The sequence below is a fragment of the Coregonus lavaretus genome, assembly GCF_964263955.1.
Source record: "Coregonus lavaretus genome assembly, chromosome: 5".
NCBI classification, from domain to species: domain Eukaryota; kingdom Metazoa; phylum Chordata; class Actinopteri; order Salmoniformes; family Salmonidae; genus Coregonus; species Coregonus lavaretus.
This window is the reverse complement of record NC_139992.1, coordinates 57,974,173-57,998,595: the sequence shown is the minus strand read 5'-3', so window position 1 is coordinate 57,998,595 and position 24,423 is coordinate 57,974,173. Positions and strand designations below refer to the sequence as shown.

General features: G+C 42.6%; 1 protein-coding gene across 1 annotated transcript in view; it reads right to left on the bottom strand.

Moving 5' to 3' along the window:
• Window positions 1–24,423, bottom strand: part of LOC311129463 (striated muscle preferentially expressed protein kinase-like) — a gene marked incomplete at both ends in the record, with an annotated part of 180,847 nt that overhangs the window by 59,488 nt on the left and 96,936 nt on the right. Inside the window, 11 exon segments of the mRNA XM_084161756.1 lie at window positions 1,221–1,393; window positions 9,383–9,506; window positions 9,708–9,914; window positions 11,497–11,601; window positions 13,949–14,068; window positions 14,359–14,370; window positions 14,373–14,587; window positions 20,685–20,874; window positions 21,278–21,436; window positions 21,763–22,023; window positions 23,286–23,461. Coding sequence (XP_084017882.1) covers window positions 1,221–1,393; window positions 9,383–9,506; window positions 9,708–9,914; window positions 11,497–11,601; window positions 13,949–14,068; window positions 14,359–14,370; window positions 14,373–14,587; window positions 20,685–20,874; window positions 21,278–21,436; window positions 21,763–22,023; window positions 23,286–23,461 — 1,742 coding nt within the window.

Here is a 24,423-nt window from a genome sequence, read left to right as displayed (position 1 = left end):
GTAAAATAGCCCTTACACAGCCTGGAGGTGTGTTGGGTCATTGCCCTGTTAAAAAACAAATGATAGTCCCACTAAGCCCAAACCAGATGGGATGGCGTATCGCTGCATAATGCTGAGGTAGCCATGCTGGTTAAGTGTGCCTTGATTTCTATATAAATCAGAGACAGTGTCACCAGCAACGCCCTCCCACACCATAACACCTCCTCCGCCATGCTTTATGGTGGGAACTACACATGCAGAGATCATCCGTTCACCCACACCGCGTCTCACAAAGACAGGGCGGTTTGAACCAAAAATCTCACATTTGGACTCCAGACCAAAGGACACATTTCCACCGGTCTAATGTCTATTGCTCGTGTTTCTTGGCCCAATCACGTCTCCTTCTTATTGGTGTCCTTTAGTAGTGGTTTCTTTTCAGCAATTCGACCATTAAGGCCTGATTCACACAGTCCACTCCGAACAGTGGGTGTTGAGATGTGTCTGTTACTTGAACTCTGTGACGTATTTATTTGGGCTTCAATTTCTGAGGCTGGTAACTCTAATGAACTTATCCTCTGCAGCAGAGGTAACTCTGGGTCTTCCATTCCTGTGGCGGTCCTCATGAGAGCCAGTTTCATCATAGCGCTTGATGGTTTTTGCGACTGCACTTGAAGAAACGTTCAAAGTTCTTGAAATGTTCCGTATTGACTGACCTTCATGTCTTAAAGTAATGATGGACTGTCGTTTCTCTTTGCTTATTTGAGCTGTTCTTGCCATAATTTGGACTTGGTCTTTTACCAAATAGGGCTATTTTCTGTATAACCCACTACCTTGTCACAACACAACTGATTGGCTGAAACGTATTAAGGAGGAAAGAAATTCCACACATTAACTTTTAAGAAGGCACACCTGTTAATTGAAATGCATTCCAGGTGACTACCTCATGAAGCTGGTTGAGAGAATGCCAAGAGTGTGCAAAGCTGTCATCAAGGCAAAGGGTGGATATTTGAAGAATCTCAAATATAAATTTGATTTTGATTTGTTTAACACTTTTTTGGTTACGACATGATTCCCTATGTGTTATTTCATAGTTTTGATGTCTTCACTATTATTCTATAATGTAGAAAATAGTAAAAAATAAAGAAAAACCCTTGAATGAGTTGGTGTGTCCAAACTTTTGACTGGTAGTGTACATACTGTAAATCCAATCCATTATCATAATCCGTCATTATTACACTCACCTGCCATTTCCACACTAAAGATGCAGGAGTCGATGCCAAACTTGTTGGAGGCAACACACATCAGTTGACCCACATCACCACTCTTCACCCTCAGGATCTTCAGAGAGTGTTGGTCGTCATCAGGCATACTCATCTCATACAGCCCAGGTTTGATGGCAAGGACCACTCCACTCCTAATCACAGAGAACAATAAGACATCTTACATATCCCATTGTCGTGGTGTTGGGTGCTGGCAATATCAAGGTTATGGGTTTGATTCCGACATGGGCCACATACACTGAGTGTACAAAACATTAAGGACATGTGATGGAACATTTTATGTTTGTGCTTTTCTAATAACCAATATCTATGTTCATGCAAGTGACTGATTGAACGAATCCTCACTATCAGTATCTGCTATTTGGCAGTACGCCCAGAACCTTGTCTTGAGAACAAAAGGATACCTCAGTTTCAAGATCTCAGCTTGGAGAGAAGAATCCTCGTGAGGTATCGGTCGGTCACATGCATGAACCAAAAAGTTAATGATTAATTAATTATCAATGATGAATAAGCTAAATCACGCAAATACAACTTGTCTGTGTAAGTATATCAGAGATCTAACAGGACTGCCCCGACAGAGCTCCTGACAGACGTGTACTATGGTGTATCAAGTTTGTTGGAACCTCTCCAGTTAACTGTTAATAAACAATGATTCATTTCAGATTGACTTCGAGTGTCCCATGTGTAGAATTTCCACAACAATTTGGCGTCAACAAACAGGATAACTGATTCTGCCTGCGGAGCATTCCAGTGAGGGTCTGCGAGGAAAACCTGTGGCGCATGGAAGCGTGAGGGAAATTCCCGTCTGACAAAAAGAGGACGAGTCACGCCCAGACCCTTACTATGAGCTGCCCAGGAGGAGACATCATCCGCGAACAAAAGAGGGACATGTCTTCTGAATTTCAGTAAGTCAATTTAAATGAATTTGTATAAAAATATAAATAAATGATCAAACCAATCAAATTAAGACGAGTTACGCATAAAAAGGTACCCATAGTCTTATAGAAAGAAGGCTATTCACTATTCTTATGAGAAGACTGGAGTGAGTGCGTAACGGTACCATGGACAGCCCCGCCGACAGCTGTCTATAGGCATTTATAAGAGAAGTGTTTATGTGGTCTGCAGCCACTACTAATAGCACGTGGTGTTATTATACATGTATGTGAAAGATGCATAGATGCACATGGGTAATAAGGGAGATTATCGAGTGTGTTTGGGAATAGTACTAAGTGAATGTGGATGTGAAAGTTGTGTGAATGTGGAAAGGACGTGCTAAGCTGATTGAAATTTGGATAATAAGCTGATTGAAAGTTGGATAACAAGAAAGATTGAAATGTGGATTATAAACTGATTGAAATTTGGATAATAAGAGGATTGAAATTTTGCTATTAAGTCCTGAGTGAATGAGAGCTGTCAGAGGACTAGCTCCGGTGTGAAAGAGGTCTGAATGAATACCCCAACCAGTTCTGTGTGAGCTGAGTTTTCCAGTTCTGTGTGAGCTGAGTTTTTTGATCTATAACGTTATCTACGGTTCTGTTATCTAGGGGTTCCGTCCACCACTGCCCATCGTAGTCTGAGACTACTAGCACAAGTGTTATTGAGCACAGGTGTTTTATATGTATAGGAAGTAGCGGCAAGAGAACCGTTGAAGATACATATGGTGCATAGGATGTAACGATAGAAAAGTATACGTGGTCTGAACCACTGATAATAGCACAAGTTATTGTTATTGTAGGCATTTAGAATCGTTGAAGAATAATATACAACTTGCACACCCACACGTAGACGTACATAAGTGGTGTAAAAAGTATTAAGTAGGGCCTCCCGAGTGGTGCAGCAGTCTAAGGCACTGCATCACAGTGCTAGAGCCATTACTACAGACTCAGGTTCAGTCACGGGCTATGCCACAACCGGCCATGGCCGGGAGTCCCATAGGATGGCGCACAATAGGCCCAGCGTCGTCCGGTTAGGGGAGGGTTTGGTCGGTGGGGCTTTACTTGGCTCATCGCGCTCTAGTGACTCCTTGTGGCGGGCCGGGTGCCTGCAGGCTGACTCCGCTCACCAGTTAAACGGTGTTTACTCCGACACATTGATGCGGCTGGCTTCTGGGTTAAGCTGGCGTGTGTTAAGGAGCGCGGTTAGGCGGGTCGTGTTAAGGAGCGCGGTTAGGCGGGTCATGTTTCGGAGGACGCATGACTCCACCTTCGCCTCTCCCGAGCCCGTTGGGGAGGTGTAGCCATTTGACAAGATCGAAAAAATTGGGGAGAAAAATACAAGTATTAAGTATGTATAATGGGTTACTAGAGTTTAACTTGCTAGGTAGAGACTTATTATGGACAGAGCACTCCATCTATAGGGGACTGATAGACAGTGCCAGCCCAGTTATTGTGAAAGTTGATCCCAGAAAGAGACTATAGTCTCCATAGCTACCTTAAAAAAGGAAGTTCCCTCCAAAGTTTATCTCTTCCCTTCTGAATTGGCTGATGTATTTTATAAATTCAGCGCATTACATGTTCATCTTAAAATAATATACATTTAATAAGTGTGAAGCAGAAACGGAATATCCAACAGAAATTGGTAATATATATTAAGAGGTAACATTGTTAGGGTAGACTAAAATTAAAACAATGCCTTCCAATATGGAGAAAGTTATCATATTTGTTTTGTTTATTTTTAAACCTTGCAATAGGTGGAAGAGCAGAATATTGTTTGAGAGTGATCCGAGTGTATTAGCAGTAGAGATTGAGAAGGTCTTCCTATTGGGAAGAAGGGAGTCCTATTTGAGGGAAACAGATATGGAGACTAGTGAAAGTAACACAGTGAATGGTAATATTAGTGGCTTTCAGATAGCATTCTAATAATGCAATATCTTAGTAATTTGAAGAAGTAAATGTTTCAATACAAGGTCACATGATGAACAAAGGGATTGAGCATTGGGACTGATATTAAATTAGAGGCCGCCATCTGGTGTTTGCGTTAGAGATAAGTTTCCTGTGGAACAATAGATAGCCGCCAGTACTTACTAAACTCAAACAGGCTGTAACGGACATAGTGGGAAATTTGGGTCCGAGGTATGAATAATTGAATAAGAGACGTTTTTGACTATTTCCAATTATTATTACTAAATTCTATAGTTTGGGTAGCACCAGTGATTTAAGTAAGAAGGTAATGTCATCTAAAACAATAATCTGTTTCCATTACATGGAACTGTGTCCAGGATTTAAGTAGATTAGAGTAAATGTTTTTAGTACGAATATTGAGCTGATAAGCCAGCACCAACTTTTGAAGGTCCTAGCAGATTTGTTAAACAACAGGTTTCATATTTTGACTAGTTTTTGTCCCAGGGACAGTTAGTGCAGAACTGTATGTCAATGCAACAGGTCAAAAATAATAAGATTACAAGAGAGGGGTCTGGTATTGTTTACTTTAGAAGGTGCCTATTCAGCTTTATGGGACATCTTATCATCTGATGTGTCTGAAGCATGGTTCCCGCTCAGCCCAGTCAAAACTGTTCGCTGCTCTGGCACCCCAATGGTGGAACAAGCTCCCTCACGACGCCAGGACAGCGGAGTCACTCACCACCTTCCGGAGACATTTGAAACCCCACCTCTTTAAGGAACACCTGGGATAGGATAAAGTAATCCTTCTACCCCCCCCCCCAAAAAAAAAAAAAATAATAATAAAATAAATAAACAAATAAAATAAATAAATAAATAATAATAATTGTAAAGTGGTTATCCCACTGGCTATAGGGTGAATGCACCAATTTGTAGTCGCTCTGGATAAGAGCGTCTGCTAAATGACGTAAATGTGCCCTTGAGCAAGGCACTTAACCCTAATTGCTCCTGTAAGTCGCTCTGGATAAGAGCGTCTGCTAAATGACTAAAATGTAATGTAAATGTATAATTATGTATACGCATGGTTTTATCAAGACTTTCTTCCCAAGAAGCAGTAAACCCAATTAAGTATATGTTTATTTTCTTTCTCACAGAACTGATGGAATGTCCGCTACCAAGTTTTTTTTGGACATGTTTATCAGTGATTCTGTATCTCTGCCTTTGAAAGGCTTCCTGAGGCAGGTGCCTTAGGAGAGCAGTTATTGAGACTGTGTACTATACAGTATAAAGGTACCCGGATCCGGTTGTTAAGGGAGCTCCCAAATTAAGTAAGGCCTGGCCATTTTGTTTGTTTTTACCAAATTAATATTTGTTAGGGGTGGGGTAATACTGATTTATTGTGTGGGGTCTTTTTATTTTGGTTTTAGTGGGTTTTTCACGGGTTAGAAAGGATGCACCTTAAAGGGCACACAAATGAAAATTTCTAAAGTATCTTGTCAGAGTTTTGGTTGCACACATGTAAATTCTCTTGATAAGAAATGTACTGAAAAACCCAATGTAAACCTGATACACAAAATGTTTGAAATATCTTTAAATAATATCTGAGGTACAGGGAAAGAAACACTCACTTAATGGGGTTGAATGACCTCTGACCTCTTATGACTTTCTGGTGAGGCCTGATCACCCTCACTAGAAAGACTAGAGACATTGGGTGAGATTTAAATGGGCTATGTAAACACTAATAATTAGGAAGACGTTTATAATTTAGCAATAGTTCTATGTGTGATTCGGACCACGAGAAGGACAGAGAGAGAGCGCTGCCCCTGAATGAGGGACACCTGTCTCTGTCTATTTTACTACTCCTTGAAATACCTTATGGAATAAAATTAAGTTAAGATGGAGTCATCAAGGATTGTCATTCAAATTGTATTTGATATTTTGATTTAACAGGCAGTGTTGTTTTTTTTTTTGGATGCATGAATCACAATGTGAATAATTTGTCCAAAGGGGGAATTACCAGTCCCCTGGGGCCCTTGAGTAAATATGCAACTTGATTTTCTTCACATGCCTGCCTCTAAAAGGAAAAAAGATATGTTGGTAATGGTTGACAGTTACTCCAAATGGATTGAAGTTTTCCCCACCTCGAGTGCTATATGAAGAAGTGTATTGCTGTTGTTGTTTTGTGTGTTTTATTTTTGTCTTGCTTCAATACAAATCTCACCAGATTGGGTCTGCTGGGTGTTCGGGATTAGCCCTCTGACTCCCTGACCATGTAACTCTGCGGTAAGATCGGCGAGATGATAGGGGAGTATAAGTGTGGGGGGGGGGGGGGGGGGGGGGGGTTTCAACTGTGGGAAGCACAGCCACGAGCTGCCCAGTGACACTAGCCTACCAGACGAGCTAAATGACTTATATGCTCGCTTCGCTTCGAGGCAAGCAACACTGAAGCATGCATGAGAGCATCAGCTTTTCCGGACGACTGTGTGATCATGCTCTCCGTAGCCGATGTGAGTAAGACCTTTAAACAGGTCAACATTCACAAGGACGCAGGGCCAGACGGATTACCAGGACGTGTACTCCGAGCATGCGCTGACCAACTGGCAAGTGTCTTCACTGACATTTTCAACCTGTCCCTGACTGAGTCTGTAATACCAACATGTTTTAAGCAGACCACCATAATCTCTGTGCCCAAGAACACTAAGGTAACCTGCCTAAATGACTACTAACCCGTAGCACTCACGTCTGTAGCCATGAAGTGCTTTGAAAGGCTGGTCATGGCTCATATCAACACCATTATCCAGAAACCCTAGACCCACTCCAATTTGCATACCGCCCCAACAGATCCACAGATGATGCAATCTCTATTGCACTCCACACTGCTCTTTCCCACCTGGAAAAAAGGAACACCTACGTGAGAATGCTATTCATTGACTACAGCTCAGCGTTCAACACCATAGTACCCTCAAAGCTCATCACTAAGCTAAGGACCCTGGGACTAAACACCTCCCTCTGCAACTGGATCCTGGACTTCCTGACGGGCCGCCCCCTGGTGGTAAGGGTAGGTAACAACACATCTGCCACGCTGATCCTCAACACAGGGGCCCCTCAGGGGTGTGTGCTCAATCCCCTCCTGTACTCCCTGTTCACCCATGACGGCATGGCCAAGCACGACTCAAACACCATCATTGAGTTTGCCGACAACACAACAGTGGTAGGCCTGATCACCGACAACGATTAGACAGCCTATAGGGAGGAGGTCAGAGACCTGGCCGTGTGGTGCCAGGACAACAACCTCTCCCTCAACGTGACCAAGACAAAGGAGATGATTGTGGACTACAGGAAAAGGAGGACCGAGCACGCCCCCATTCTCATCGACGGGCTGTAGTGGAGCAGGTTGAGAGCTTCAAGTTCCTTGGTGTCCACATCACCAAAAAACTATCATGGTACAATCACACCAAGACAGCCGTGAAGAGGGCTCTACAAAGCCTATTCCCCCTCAGAAGACTGAAAAGATTTGGCATGGTCATCAAATCCTCAAAAAGTTCTACAGCTGCAACACCGAGAGCATCCTGACTGTTGCATCACCACCTGGTATGGCAACTGCTTGGCCTCCGTCCGCAAGGCACTACAGAGGGTAATGCGTACGGTCCAGTACATCACTGGGGCCAAGCTTCCTGCCATCCAGGACGTCTATACCAGGCAGTGCCAGAAAAAGGCCCTAAAAATTGCCAAAGACTCCAGCCACCCTAGTCATAGACTGTTCTCTCTGCAAGCGGTACCAGAGCGCCAAGTCTAGGTCCAAAAGGCTTCTTAACAGCTTCTACCCCCAAGCCATAACACTCCTGAACAGCTAATCAAATGGCTACCTGGACTATTTGTATTGTCCCCCCCCCCACCCCGTCTTTTTACGCTGCTGCTACTCTCTGTTTATTATTATTATGTATAGTCAACCCACATGTACATATTACCTCAATTACCTTGACTAACCTGTGACCCTGCACATTGACTCTGTACCGGTACCCCCTGTATACAGCCTCACTACTGTTATTTTACTGATGCTCTTTAATTATTTGTTATTTTTTTATTTTCACTTACCTATTTTTTATTTAACACTTATTTTTCTTAAAACTGCATTGTTGGTTAAGGGCTTGTAAGTAAGCATTTCACTCTAAGGTCTACACCTGTTGTATTTGGCACATGTGACAAATCACACTCAATTCTTCACACTCAACAGTTTCCCGTGTGTATCAAGAATGGTCCACCATCCAAAGGACATCCAGCCAACTTGACACAACTGTGGAAAGCATTGGGGTCAACATGTTACAGCATCCCTGTATTTCCCTCATTAAAATGCAAATCAATTGATAACATTTTTGACATGCGTTTTTCTTGATTTTTGTTGTTGTTATTCTGTCTCTCACTGTTCAAATAAACCTACCATTAAAATTATAGACTGATCATGTCTTTGTCAGTGGGCAAACGTACAAAATCAGCAGGGGATCAAATACTTTTTTCCCTCACTGTATATAAGAGATCTAACGGGACTGCCCCGACAGAGCACCTGACAGACATGTACTATGGTACATCAAGTTTGTTGGAACCTCTCCAGTTAACTGTTAATAAACAATTATTAATTTAAGATTGACTTCGACTGTCCCTTGTGTAGAATTTCCACGACAGACACCTTCCTAACATTGAGTTGCACCCGTCCCTTTTGCCCTCAGAACAGCCTCAATTTGTCGGGAATGGACTCTACAAGTTGTCGAAAGCATTCCACAAGGATGCTGTAACATGTTGACCCCAATGCTTTCCACAGTTGTGTCAAGTTGGCTGGATGTCCTTTGGATGGTGGACCATTCTTGATACACACGGGAAACTGTTGAGTGTGAAAAACCCAGCAGCGTTGCTGCTCTTTACACACACAGGTGCACCTGGCACCTACTACCATACTCCGTTCAAAGGCACTTAAATCTTGGCACACATAAACAGTCCATATCTCAATTGTCTCAAGGTTTAAAAATCCTTCTTTAACCTGTCTCCTCACCTTCATCAACACTGATTGAAGTGGATTTAACAAGTGACATCAATAAGAGATCATAGCTTTCACCTGGATTCACCTGGTCAGTCTATGTCATGGAAAGAGCAGTTGCACGTAATGTTTGTACACTGAGTGTATACTAAATATGATTTAAATTGTATATTAAAATGTTAAGCATCTGCTTAAAATGACCATGTTAATACATTATTGTTAGTGTACCAGCTGTAGTGATACAGTGCTTGACTTGCCTCTTCCAGGTAACTGAAGCATTGACGTGGTTCAGAGTGATGGCGATGCTGATTGACTGGTTCTCCTGGACATAGACTATGTCTGGCTTATCAATGATCACCGGAGCCTCCTGAAGATATGGACCTTGGGAGAAATGAAATCTCTTTAAAGGGATAGTTCATCACATTTTCAAAACGACATATTTGTTCCATGCCTTGTCAGCAGTCATTGGACAAGGACAGAGTGCAATCCATGCTTAGATTGTATTAAACCAGCCCTTGCCAGCAGCCACTAATATAAGCATCAAGTCATCAATTCATTTTGCTCTCAATTGACAGCTCATACCTCTGTTGACAAGTTGCACTGGGTCTGTGGACGGAGAGGGTTTGCTAAAGGCCTTGGTGGTGACTGACAAGACCCTGAATGCATAGCAGACTCCTTTGGAGCAGGTGGTCACTGTGTAGCAAGGGTCTTTCAGACTGGACACTATGATGGTCCACTGGATCGAGCCCAACGCTTGTTGTTGGATGGCATACATCAACGTGTTGGGATCTGCAATGGCAAACATAAATTTTTGATATGTGTGAATGCATGTAGACAGAGCATGACTTTGACCTTTTGGAATGGCATTCAAACAGAATTAACTTGAATATGTACTACACTGAACAAAAATATAAATGCAACATGCAACAATTTCAAAAAATTTACTGAGTTACAGTTCATATAAGGAAATCAGTCAATTTAAATAAATTCATTAGGCCCTAATCTATAGATTTCACATGACTGGGAATACAGATATGCATCTGTTGGTCACAGATACCAGTCAATATCTGGTGGAACCACCATTTGCCTCATGCGGCGCGACACATCTCCTTCTTATAGAGTTGATCAGGCAACAGTTGATTGTGGCCGGTGGAATGTTGTCCCACTCCTCTTCAATGGCTGTCTGAGGTTGCTGGATATTGGCGGGAACTGGAACACGCTGTCGTACACGTTGATCCAGAGCATCCCAAACATGCTCAATGGGTGATATGTCTGGTGAGTATGCAGGCCATGGAAGAACTGGGATATTTTCAGTTTCCAGGAATTGTGTACAGATCCTTGCGACATGGGGCCATGCATTACCATGCTGAAACATGAGGTGATGAGGGTGGATGAATGGCACAACAATGGGCCTCAGGATCTCGTCATGGTATCTAAAGTGCATTCAAATTGCCATCGATAAAGTGCATTTGTGCTTATGCCTGCCCATACCATAACCCCACCTCCACCATGGGGCACTCTGTTCACAATGTTGACATCATCAACCCGCTCGCCCACACGTCTGCCATCTGCCCGGTACAGATTAATCTGTGAAGAGCACACTTCTCCAGCGTGCCAGTGGTCATCGAAGATTAGCCTTTGCCCACTGAAGTCGGTTACGACGCCAAACTGCAGTCAGCTCAAGACCCTGGTCAGGATGACGAACATGTAGATGAGCTTCCCTGAGATGGTTTCTGACAGTTTGTGCAGAAAATGAAATTGGACGCGGCTTATGGTAGAGAAATGAACATTAAATACTCTGGCAACAGCTCTGGTGGACATTCCTGCAGTCAGCATGCCAATTGCACGCATCTGTGGCATTGTGTTGTGTGACAAAACTGCACATTTATAGTGGCCTTTTATTGTCCCCAGCACAAGCTGCACCTGTGTAATGATCATGCTGTTTAATCAGGTTCTTGATATCCCACACCTGTCAGGTGGATGGATTATCTTGGCAATGGTGAAATGCTCACTAACAGGGATGTAAACAAATTTGTATACCAAATTTGAGAGAAATACGTTTTTTGTGCGTATGGAACATTTCTGGGATCTTTTATTTCAGCTCATAAAACATGGGACCAACAATTTACATGTTGCATTTATATTTTACTTCAGTATAGATGGTTTTCCTGTACTACGGATATAGATGTGATACCTCCAGCCTCATCGTACTCAATATTCTGTAAAGATATACATAATCCTTAACTTCATTTTTCTTTTTTATTGGGTGCTGTTACAACTGTCTAGCAGCTAACTCTTGAAATACAGGGAACCATGGCTCCACAGTCCACATTATGTTGAATTATAGAATTGCTAGTGAAATGAAAATGACCAATAGAGGGATCCAGCCTCCGGGGTTTCTTCCAGCTCAGGGTGATAGTCTTGCCAGTAACCGCCTCTATTACTGGGGGCCCATCTGGAGGGTCTGGAAGAACATCTGAAAATAACCAAACAGTAACAAATATATGATTTAATTTTACAAGTGTTTAACACTACAAGTGTTCATACACAGTTTCTAACAAACCTGCAAATCTTTGATAAAATGTATATCCTCCTATTCAAATAAACAGTATCCCTTTACCACCTACCCTACAGTAAAGGACTAACTTCTTGAGTAGGAGGATATACATTTTATAATAGATTTGCGCGTTTGTTAGAAACACAAAGGCTGCAGTCCAAACATATTATTTTTACCCCCTCAGCCCTCGCGCTAGCCACTTTCCCTTGGGGGAATTCCCGTCGGAAATGGATGCAGTTTGATTGCCATTTAAGTGGAGGTCCAATACACTAACGTTGCCCCTCGGCCCTCGATTTTGCTTGAGGGAGCGAGTGAAGAACTTTGATCACTTGTAGGGGTTGATATGACCCACAAATCAATGCAAACTGCAGTCACGTGTCATACTCCGGTGGCCGCGAAATGTCAAACTAATTAATCAACACGGCTGCATTTTCGGCATGTCAGACAAGATTCTTCAAATATCCACACTTTGCCTTGATGACATCTTTGCACACTCTTGGCATTCTCTCAACCAGCTTCACCTGGAATGCTTTTCCAAAAGTCTTGAAGGAGTTCCCACATATGCTTAGCACTTGTTGGCTGCTTTTCCTTTACTCTGCGGTCCGACTCATCCCAAACCATCTCAATTTAGTTACGGTCAGGGGATTGTGGAGGCCAGGTCATCTGATGCAACACTCCATCACTCTCCTTCTTGGTAAAATAGCCCTTACACAGCCTGGAGGTGTGTTGGGTCATTGTCCTTTTGAAAAACGAATGCCAAAACCAGATGGGATGGCGTATCGCTGCAGAATGCTGTGGTAGCCATGCTGAATTCTAAATAAATCACAGACAGTGTCACCAGCAATGCACCCCCACACCATAACACCTCCTTCTCCATGCTTTACGGTGGGAAATACACATGCGGAGATCATCCGTTCACCCACACCGCGTCTCACAAAGACACGGCGGTTGTAACCAAAAATCTTCAATTTGGCCCAAGCAAGTCTCTTCTTATTATTGGTGTCCTTTAGTAGTGGTTTCTTTTCAGCAATTCGACAAGGTAGGGGGGGGGGGGGGGGGGGGGGGTATACAGAAGATCCCAAATAGGGCTATCTTCTGTATACCCCCCCCCTATCTTGTCACAACACAATTGATTGGCTCAAACGCATGAAGAAGGAAAGAAATTCTACAAATGAACTTTTAAGAAGGCACACCTGTTAATTAAAATGCATTCCAGGTGACTACCTCATGAAGCTGGTTGAGAGAATGCCAAGAGTGTGCAAAGCTGTCATCAAGGCAAAGGGTGGCTATTTGAAGAATCTCAAATATAAAATATATTTTGATTTGTTTAACACTTTTTTGGTTACTACATGATTCCATATGTGTTATTTCATAGTGTTGATGTCTTAACTATTATTCTACAATGTAGAAAATAGTTCAAATAAAGAAAAACCCTTGAATGAGTAGGTGTTCTAAAACATTTGACCGGTAGTGTAGATGACATTGATTTTAGCGTTGGCAAATTGGCTTAGTCTCATAGTCAGGACCTATAAAACATAGCTCGCTTCATAAACATATTTTTGGGAATAAATTACCAAATTATAAAACTAGCTAGCCTACCTGACAGGAGTGCTAGCTAGCTACGTTAGCTTTCTAGGTACATTAATAGCTTTATGTTGGTTGTTTTTAAGCTCAATTTCAAGATTTCCACCAAAGACGTTGCTTCTCCGATCATCACTCTCCCTCGGTTGGGCAAGGTACACTTGGTTGTGACGATGTAAAACGTCATTCAAGGGCTGAGGGTTTAGGGCCGAGAGCTGTCTACTTTGAATTTGGACTGCAGCCCAGGTCCCCTATTCCATCAACACTGTAGTTCAAGTTAATGGGGAATGGTAAAATGAGCCTCTTGCGCATGCATCAAAGTATGCTGAATCCCAAATCGACCTCTAGCCCATAAACCCTTGGCTAGGTGGCCGCAAATGGCAAAAACTCCACCCAGTCGAGGCAAACCTATGTAATTGCTGTGTTGCTTAAATCTATCAGATCCTTTCAGATCTACAGGAGTGCCATGGGGGTAGGGGCTATAGGGGTTGATTTGGGATTCAGCAACAGACTATCTTGACAAAGTTGATCAAATGTCAACTGACTCAACATGGCTGGTATTTAGGCAGTATGAGGCCCATACATGCACATGACAAGTCTTACAATGCATTATAACTGTAACATAATGCATTATACCTTTAGGCTTAAAGTAAGTATTAGCAAAAAGTCATCTGGGATTCCTCACCAGTCACATATAGATGGGCGTAGCAGGTGGCCTTGCCCACCTTGTTGGAGATGACACTCTTGTATACCCCTCCGTGAGCGTGGCAGACAGAGCTGATGACCAGGCTGTGGATGTCTCTGACTGGAAGAGAGGAACAGCACAGGGGTGAGTTTCCCAAAGCACATCATAGCGTTAAGCTAATCGTTATATCCTGCTGAAAGTGCGTTGTTAGCATTCAAGCTGTTGCCTAAAAACCATTGTTGTACTACAACTGATTAATCAAATATAGGAACTTTATCTATGAATGATGGTGCATTTAATATTGTACAAAGTTTGGACAGTTTTACAAAATATGTTAATGTTGTATGAAACAGTGTTAAAATTGCAGTTGGACTTATATAGCTGCACTGATAGTACTAATCTCAACTCACAATGTGTCATTTCCTGTCCTCCATGCTGTCGATCTTCTTGCCATTGTGGAACCACACGATGGTGGGGTATGGCAGGCCGGCCACCTTGCACTTGAGCACGGCCTCCTTGCCCTCAATCACGTCCAGGTCGTACAGGGGCTTGACAAAGTCAGGCATGGTAAAGCGATCAACCTCGTTGTCCAGCACCTCAGGCTCCTCCGGGATGGACGGCATCTTCTCTAGCTTCGCCCTTTGGAGGGAGGGGTCAGAGAGAGAGAGAGAGAGAGAGAGAGAGAGAGAGAGAGAGAGAGAGAGAGAGAGAGAGAGAGAGAGAGAGAGAGAGAGAGAGAGAGAGAGAGAGAGAGAGAGAGAGAGAGAGAGGAGAGAGAGAGAGAGAGAGAGAGAGAGAGAGAGAGAGAGAGAGAGAGAGAGAGAGAGAGAGAGAGAGAGAGAGAGAGAGAGAGAGAGAGAGAGAGAGAGAGAGAGAGAGAGAGAGAGAGAGAGAGAGAGAGAGAGAGAGAGAGAGAGAGAGAGAGAGAGAGAGAGAGAGAGCAATGTTGAATGTGCCTAATATGGATTGTGAAATCTAGGCTAGTTTATCTCTAAATTATGTATTTAGACAGTGAAGCTAAAACTTGAATTTTCTCTATATTCCAGCATTTTGGATTTGAGATCAAATGATCAATATGACACAATAGTAGAGAATGTTTTATTTGAGGGTATTTTCATGCATTCACTATATGACCAAAAGTATGTGGACACCTGCTCGTCGAAGATCTCATTCCAAAATCATGGGCATTAATATGGCGTTCCAATTCATCCCAAAGGTGTTCGATGGGGTTGAGGTCAGGGCTCTGTGCAGGCCAGTCAAGTTCTCCCACACCGATCTCGAAAAGTCATTTTTTTAAGGACCTCGCTTTGTCATGCTGAAAAGGAAAGGGCCTTCCCCAAATTGTTGCCACAAAGTTGGAAGCACAGAATTGTCTAGAATGTCATTGTATGCTGTAGCATTAAGATTTCCCTTCACTGGGACTAAGGGGCCTAGCCCAAACCATGAAAAACAGCCCCAGACCATTATTCCTTCTCCACCAAACTTTACAGTTGGCATTATGCACTGGGGCAGGTAGCTTTCTCCTGGCAACCGCCAAACCCATATTCGTCCGTCGGACTGCCAGATGGTGAAGCGTGATTCATCACTCCAGAGAACGCGTTTACACTGTTCCAGAGTCCAATGGCAGCGAGCTTTACACCTCTCCAACGTACGCTTGGCATTGCGCATTGTGATCTTAGGCTTGTGTGCAGCTGCTCGGCCATGGAAACCCATTTCATGAAGCTCCCGACGAACAGTTATTGTGCTGACGTTGCTTCCAGAGGCAGTTTGGAACTCGGTAGTGAGTGTTGCAACAAAGGACACACAATTTTTATGCGCTATGTGCTTCAGCACTCGGCGATTCCATTCTGTATGCTTGTGTTCGCGGCTGAGCCGTTGTTGCTCCTAGACGCTTCCACTTCTCAAAAACAGCACTTACAGTTGACCGGGGCAGCTCTAGCAGGGCAGAAATTTTACGAACTGACTTGTTGGAATCCTATGAACTGACTTGTTGGTATCCACGTGCCATGTTGAAAGTCACTGAGCTCTTCATTAAGGCCATTCTACTGCCAATGTTTGTCTATGGAGATTGCATTTTATACACCTGTCAGCAACGGGTGTAGCTGAAATAGCCGAATCCACTAATTTGAAGGGGTGTCCACATACTTTTTTATATATAGTGTATCTGCTTTACCACTGAGACATAAAACCAGGGAAGACCAGGGGCAAAATAAAACTCTATTGCTCGGAGACCACTTGAAATAGGGCGGTCATTTTTTATATATAAGAAACTTACATCTGTCTCTTAATCATTCATACACTTTTTTGCACCAATTCTGCTGCACTGCTGCAATTACCACGTACCCCTGCACATCGACTCGGTAATGGTACTCCCTGTATATAGCCATGTTATTTTTACTAGTTATTGTTATTCACTGTGTATTTCTTCCTGGTGTCAATATTTGTATTAGTATTTTATTTGTATGTTTAACTCTGCATTGTTGAAAAAGGACCTGTAAGTAAGCATTTCACTCTTAGTCTCCACCTGTTGTTTACGAAGCATGTGACAAATAACATTTGATTTGATTTAGGTCTGTACATTAGACGGTCAGATCAAAATATAGATTTTAATCTGAAAAGTCCTGACGTTCCATTTGCCCCCATGCCAGGGGCAATTGTAATAGTAACTGGGGTCAAATGTAACTCCTAAGAAATAAACCAAATAAACTCACTTAAAAAACATTAACGTTTATGAATTATCATATTATCATAGACATACAGTGGGGAGAACAAGTATTTGATACACTGCCGATTTTGCAGGTTTTCCTACTGTCAGTGTAGCTGTAGGTGGGTGTGGTGGTGGAATCAGGCGCAGGACGCAGAAAGTAAGTCCAAAAGACTTTAGTGCATGCACAAACTCAAGCACGATGAAATGCCCTGAGGCGAGAACTCCGCACGCAGGCGAAAACAAAACGGGCGCACTAAACATGTGCGACAAAACACTCCTACACATAGGAGAACAGCTCAACCGAGCAAACAGTATATGAACAAGCAAAACGCACGACAGTGAAAACAATCACACACAACACCTGACAAACACAACGAGAACTTATAGGACACTAATGACACTAAACGATAACAGGTGTACAATACCAGACCAGACCAAACGAACATAGAAACATACAACGGTGGCAGCTAGTATTCCGGAGACGACGAACGCCGAAGCCTGCCCGAGCAAGGAAGAGAGGCAGCCTCGGCCGAAACCGTGACACCTACTTACAAAGCATGGAGAGGTCTGTAATTTTTATCATAGGTACACTTCAACTGTGAGAGACGGAATCTAAAACAAAAATCCAGAAAATCACATTGTATGATTTTTAAGTAAATAATTTGCATTTTATTGCATGACATAAGTATTTGATACATCAGAAAAGCAGAACTTTAATATTTGGTACAGAAACCTTTGTTTGCAATTACAGAGATCATAAGTTTCCTGTAGGTCTTCACCAGGTTTGCACACACTGCAGCAGGGATTTTGGCCCACTCCTCCATACAGACCTTCTCCAGATCCTTCAGGTTTCGGGGCTGTCACTGGGCATTACGGACTTTCAGCTCCCTCCAAAGATGTTCTATTGGGTTCAGGTCTGGAGACTGGCTAGGCCACTCCAGGACCTTGAGATGCTTCTTACGGAGCCACTCCTTAGTTGCCCTGGCTGTGTGTTTCGGGTCTTTGTCATGCTGGAAGACCCAGCCACGACCCATCTTCAATGCTCTTACTGAGGGAAGGAGGTTGTTGGCCAAGATCTCGCGATACATGTCCCCATCCATCCTCCCCTCAATACGGTGCAGTCGTCCTGTCCCCTTTGCAGAAAAGCATCCCCAAAGAATGATGTTTCCACCTCCATGCTTCACGGTTAGGATGGTGTTCTTGGGGTTGTACTCATCCTTCTTCTTCCTCCAAACACGGCAAGTGGAGTTTAGACCAAAAAGCTATATTTCTGTCTCATCAGACCACATGACCTTCTCCCATTCCTCCTCTGGATCATCCAGATGGTCATTGGCAAACTTCAGACAGGCCTGGACATGCGCTGGCTTGAGCAGGGGGACCTTGCGTGCGCTGCAGGATTTTAATCCATGACGGCGTAGTGTGTTACTAATGGTTTTCTTTGAGACTGTGGTCCCAGCTCTCTTCAGGTCATTGACCAGGTCCTGCCGTGTAGTTCTGGGCTGATCCCTCACCTTCCTCATGATCATTGATGCCCCACGAGGTGAGATCTTGCATGGAGCCCCAGACCGAGGGTGATTGACCGTCATCTTGAACTTCTTCCATTTTCTAATAATTGCGCCAACAGTTGTTGCCTTCTCACCAAGCTGCTTGCCTATTGTCCTGTAGCCCATCCCAGCCTTGTGCAGGTCTACAATTGTATCCCTGATGTCCTTACACAGCTCTCTGGTCTTGGCCATTGTGGAGAGGTTGGAGTCTGTTTGATTGAGTGTGTGGACAGGTGTCTTTTATACAGGTAACGAGTTCAAACAGGTGCAGTTAATACAGGTAATGAGTGGAGAACAGGAGGGCTTCTTAAAGAAAAACCAACAGGTCTGTGAGAGACGGAATTCTTACTGGTTGGTAGGTGATCAAATACTTATGTCATGCAATAAAATGCAAATTAATTACTTAAAAATCATACAATGTGATTTTCAGGATTTTCAGGATTTTTTTAGATTCCGTCTCACACAGTTGAAGTGTACCTATGATAAAAAATTACAGACCTCTACATGCTTTGTAAGTAGGAAAACCTGCAAAATCGGCAGTGTATCAAATACTTGTTCTCCCCACTGTATGTAATGATTTTACTGTTCTGCCTGCGGTTACGAAACCCCTACCTGTCCCAGACCTGCTGTTTTCAACTCTTAATGATCGGCTATGAAAAGCCAACTGAGAGACCTGAGCCCTAGGACCATACGTCGGGACTACCGGCCGTGGTGACTCCTTGCTGTCCCCAGTCCGCCTGGCCTTGCTGCTATTCCAGTTTCAACTGTTCTGCCTGCGGTTATGGAACCCCTACCTGTCCCAGACCTGCTGTTTTCAACTCTTAATGATCGGCTATGAAAAGCCAACTGAGATTTATTCCTGATTATTATTTGACCATGCTTGTCACTTATGAACATTTTTGAACATCTTGGCATGGTTCTGTTATAATCTTCACCCGGCACAGCCAGAAGAGGACTGGCCACCCCTCATAGCCTGGTTCCTCTCTAGGTTTCTTCCTAGGTTTTCGCCTTTCTAGGGAGTTTTTCCTAGCCACCGTGCTTCTACACCTGCATTACTAGCTGTTTGGGGTTTTAGGCTGGGTTTCTGTACAGCACTTCGAGATATTAGCTGATGTAAGAAGGGCTATATAAAATAAAATTGATTGATTGATTGATTTTGCAAGAAATCGAAGTATTTCTAAGTACGTAACCAATATTTACAGTAACACCCCTGTTTGTGCACGGCCATTCGGTTCCTCTCAAAATATCTTGAATAGTCTAATTGTGCCCAGATCATATCTGTTTACAACTTCTTTGGCACTCTACATGACCCCAAGGATATTGAAAGTTAGTGTATTAAAGTAGTCTGAAGGTTAGTATTTGGTCCCAAATTGCTTGCACCCAATGACTACTTGACTCTACAAACTCATTGGGTGCATTTGCAGATTGTTTTGGGTGTATTCTGGGACGTCTTGCCCAATAGTAACTTAGTAGTGAATGGTGCCTGGAGTAATTTTATTTCTAAATGTGCAGAGAGAATGTTTCTGAGCACTTCTTAATTCATTCTGATGCTGCCACTATTAAGAAAATTCATGAATAGATCATGAATAATGATGAATATGAAAGTTACAAAAGCTACAACAACAGATGCTAACCTCTCACCATTACCTATAACAGGGAAGGTTAGCACTTTTGGGGGGGGTATCATATTTGTGCCTCTGTAACTTTCTCACTCTTCATTATTCATGATTCATTCAGGATTTGTCATGATCATGGCAGCATTCAAATGAATATAAGAGTGTTTAGAAACATATTTTATTCTCACTCCAAAATGACACCTGACATAATTCACCATTTAGTTACTATTGGACAAGACATGACCCAAAACACACCCAAAACAAACCGCAAATGCACCCACCGTATTTGTAGAGTCACAAGTTTGATGTAGTCATTGCATGCAAGGATTATAAAACCAATACTAAAGTTTTGACTACTTTAACACACTATAGCAAATTTGTCCAAATATTTATGATTTCTTCAAACGGGGGATACATAAAGTGATAAAGGGATTTTATGTCTAAATGATAAAACAGATATATATGAAAATACCCAAAAAATAAAAGGTGGCAATCTGTACTGTCGCTGTCATATTAATCATTTAGATTTCAAAGCTGGAGTACAGAGCCAAAATTACAAATGTAGCTTCACTGTCCAAATACATATATGGGCTCCCGAGTGGCGCAGCGGTCTAAGGCACTGCATCTCAGTGCTTGAGGCGTCACTACAGACCACATGGTTCGATTCCAGGTTGTATCTCAACCGGCCGTTATTGGGAGTCCCATAGGGCGGCGCACAATTGGCCCAGCGTCGTCCGGGTTTGGCCGGTGTAGGCCGTCATTGTAAATAAGAATTTGTTCTTAACTGACTTGCCTAGTTAAATAAAGGTGAAATAAAATACAATAAATAAAAATATGGTGAGGACTGTAGGTGGTAAGTGTGTTCCTACATTTGAGATGACATAGCAGGTCTGGGCTCCTGGACATAGAGCTCAGCGGCACTCTCGGCGTTGCCGTGTGGATTGCAAGCGATGACTGTGTAGAAGCCCTCATCCTCATTGGTGACATGAGAGATTATGAGGGAGTGACGTCCTCCCTCTTGTAAGATCTGCACATTGTCACTCTCTACCAGTGTATGGTCTGGGGAGAGAAGAGGATATTGAGACATTGTCTGCATAGTGATTTTATTTGCGAAACCTTGAAATTGTGCATGCCACAAACAAGTATAACAGTAGTAAAATTTAGTAATTACTATGTAACAATTTGTACCTGCCAGACCTGGGTTCAAATACTGTAAAAGTATTCAGATATTTTTTTTAAAAGACAAGTAGTTAATTATTGAAATGTATTCGGAAATACACTTGGAAAGTATTGGCATGTATTTGAAAATACTAAAATACACTGACTAAAATACACTCACATGCATTTAACCCAGGTATTTGAATATAGTATTTGAAATAAGTATTTGAAAATACTTTAAAATAGTAGGGTATTTATAGGAACTTATGTGGCTATGTGAACATGATGAAAATGAGTCTCCTACCAAAATGTCCCCAGCTGACTTTTGGAGGTGGTGATCCGCTGACCTTGCAGTCAAAGCGGGCGTTACGTCCCTCAATCACCTCTAAGACATCCAGCTTGCGGGTGAAAAGGGGCTTGATGGAGGGGATGACTTTGAGTTGGCCACTTAAGGTCAGTTCCTCTAAAACAAAACAAGGCCAAAGTAAAACAACAAACTTAAAATGAAGATGAAGTTGAAAATGAAGTAAAACATTTACAGTACCTGTTTTATTAATTGAATTTGTCATTCAACTTATTTCAAGAGATCCAGTTTGATTCTGGAAAGTTGATGACTTACATTTCATCATCTATATGATATGATATGATACTGTATATGTATGCAGTAATATATAGAAGCTAATGATATACAAAGATTTAACTTTTGGTTATTCTACATGTTTGGTTAATCTATACCAACAGAGATGAAGAGGACAAGCGAAGTGGGTGATAGTGCAGTTAAGAGTTTACCTTTGGCCGAGGTCAGCTTGCACGTATAGGTGCCGCTGTCATCTTCGTGCACTGAGTTGAGGAGCAGCCTGCACCTTTTCCCGTCAAAATGCATTTTGCAGTTGAGCAGAGCCGGCTGGATCTGTTTACCATCTGCTAGCCAATCGACGTCTGTGTCCAGTGGTCCAATTACGTGGCACTCTAACATGACCGTCTCACCGGCGTCCGCTGTGATGTCCATCACTGGACGGGTAATGGCTAGGCCTGGCTCCACTGGTGGCACTAGGGGATACACAGGACAAGAGAGAATATTCTGTAAATTCTGTGTCATGTTCATTATCTGTCAGTCTGCAATAAAATAAGTATTTAGTAATGTATATATTTCAATATATCACCTGCGTTTTCAAAGTTGGCCAATAATCATGCATTTGAGTCTCATAAGGATGTTTTAATGACTTGTGAGTTTATAGCTTAATACTACTGTTCTGATAGCTGTACTTCTGTACAAAGTATTATATTGTCATTATGTTGTCATCTACTGGCGAATTTGGGTACTGTAGCTTTAATTTGCTAACTTTCGGTTCAGAGCTATTTCCTGTCAGAACAATCCGATCGACAACAACAGACAGACAAGCTCTATTTTTCCATCTTACTAGGCCTTGGTTAAAGATAAGTCTGTAAGTACTTTCGAGTTATTAGAACATGCTTTTGCTAATTCAAATTTTGTTTCTAGAATATTTATGTTTTTTACATGTTTATTCTAGTTTTCCAAGTTCAGATGATGCTAAGCTAATTGCGCGAACTATCGCCCATTCACTTAACATTGTGTGTTAGCATGCTAGCTATCGTTTTGTGACAGAATTTAGCTTATTTGGTTTTTGGACGTATCTAGCTATTTTAAGTGTTCAGATATCTCTTGTGACAGAGCTAAAGCATAGTTAATAAGCTATATGGACACTTAAGGTGTGTAGGTTTAGTGTCACCTTTCCTGTGATGTAAATTGTCATCATTTCTGTTCGTTTTCTTGTTGCTAACTCGTGATAGAGATGCTGTACTTTTTCTCATACATTTTCTCCTTTCTGTATCTGTTACAGTTTTACAAACAAAATATCTTCTACTAAAGATTGTTAACGGTACCAATGCCTCCTGATTCTTTATTGGAAGAGTGTAAGCTGTCTGCCAAGCTTTGTAGCTTACACATTGTGAGTGGAGAACAACTACGCTTATTACATTTACATTTTACATTTTAGTCATTTAGCAGACGCTCTTATCCAGAGCGACTTACAGGAGCAATTAGGGTTAAGTGCCTTGCTCAAGGGCACATCGACAGATGTTTTACCTAGTCGGCTCGGGGATTAGAACCAGCGACCTTTCGGTTACTGGCACAACGCTCTTAACCACTAAGCTATTACTACGCTTAGAGTCAGTGTTAATAAGGCATTATATGTACCTCACATAAAAAAGTGTTATCCAATGTTTTGTATTATTTGATTGGCATACAGCAAAGAGAGGGATTGGAAAAAGACAACATTGCTGTACTGTACCTTTCACCTCCAGTTTGCATTCGCAATGCTTCGTTCCATACTCATTGATGATCTTGCAGGTGTACACTCCTGTGTCCGACTTCTGAGCTGAGTTGATGGTCATTTCAAAAGTGCCATCCTCTGTCTCACGCACAGTGTAGTGCAAGTCTGTTTTAATCGTCACCCTGTCCCTCAGCCTGAACCAAGAGAGAGTTCTATATTTAGAAATGTTTTGCAATGTTTAGAGATGCATTACAATGTAGAGGGAACTACAGTATACTGGTTTTATAAAGACTACATTGTAAATGTATTACAGAAACCTAGCATCCATTGTCTTGCTAATGTGAACCATGCCAATGTGGAGCATGCACAAAACTCTAATGGCAAGATACAATATACAAAAGTATGCGGACACCCATTCAAATTAGTGGATTCGGCTATTTCAGCTACACCCGTTACTGACAGGTGTATAAAATCGAGCACACAGCCATGCAATCTCCATAGACAATCATTGGCAGTAGAATGACCTTAATGACCTCATTGAGTTTCAACGTGGCACCGTTATAGGATGCCACCTTTCCAAGAAGTCAGTTCGTCAAACTTCTGCCCTACTAGAGCTGCCCCAGTCAACTGTAAGTGCTGTTATTGGGAAGTGGAAAAGTCTAGGAGCAACAACGGCTCAGCCGCAAAGTGGTAAGCACACAAGCTCACAGAATGAGACCGGCGAGTGCTGAAGGGCGCAGCGCGTAAAAATGGTCTGTTCCTGATTGCAACACTCACTTCCTAGTTCCAAACTGCCTCTGGAAGCAACGTCAGCACAATAACTGTTCGTCAGGAGCTTCATGAAATGGGTTTCCATGGCCGAGAAGCCGCACACAAGCCTAAGATCACCATGCGCAATGCCAAGCGTACACTGGAGTGCTGTAAAGCTCGATGCCATTGGACTCTGGAGCAGTGGAAATGGGCTCTCTGGAGTGATGAATCCCACTTCAACATCTGGCAGTCCGACGGACGAATCTGGGTTTGGCGGAAGCCAGGAGAACGCTACCTGCCCCAATAAATAGCGCCAACTGTAAAGTTTGGTGAAGGAGGAATAATGGTCTGGGGCTGTTTTTCATGGTTCGGGCTAGGCCCCCTTAGTTCCAGAGAAGGGAAATCT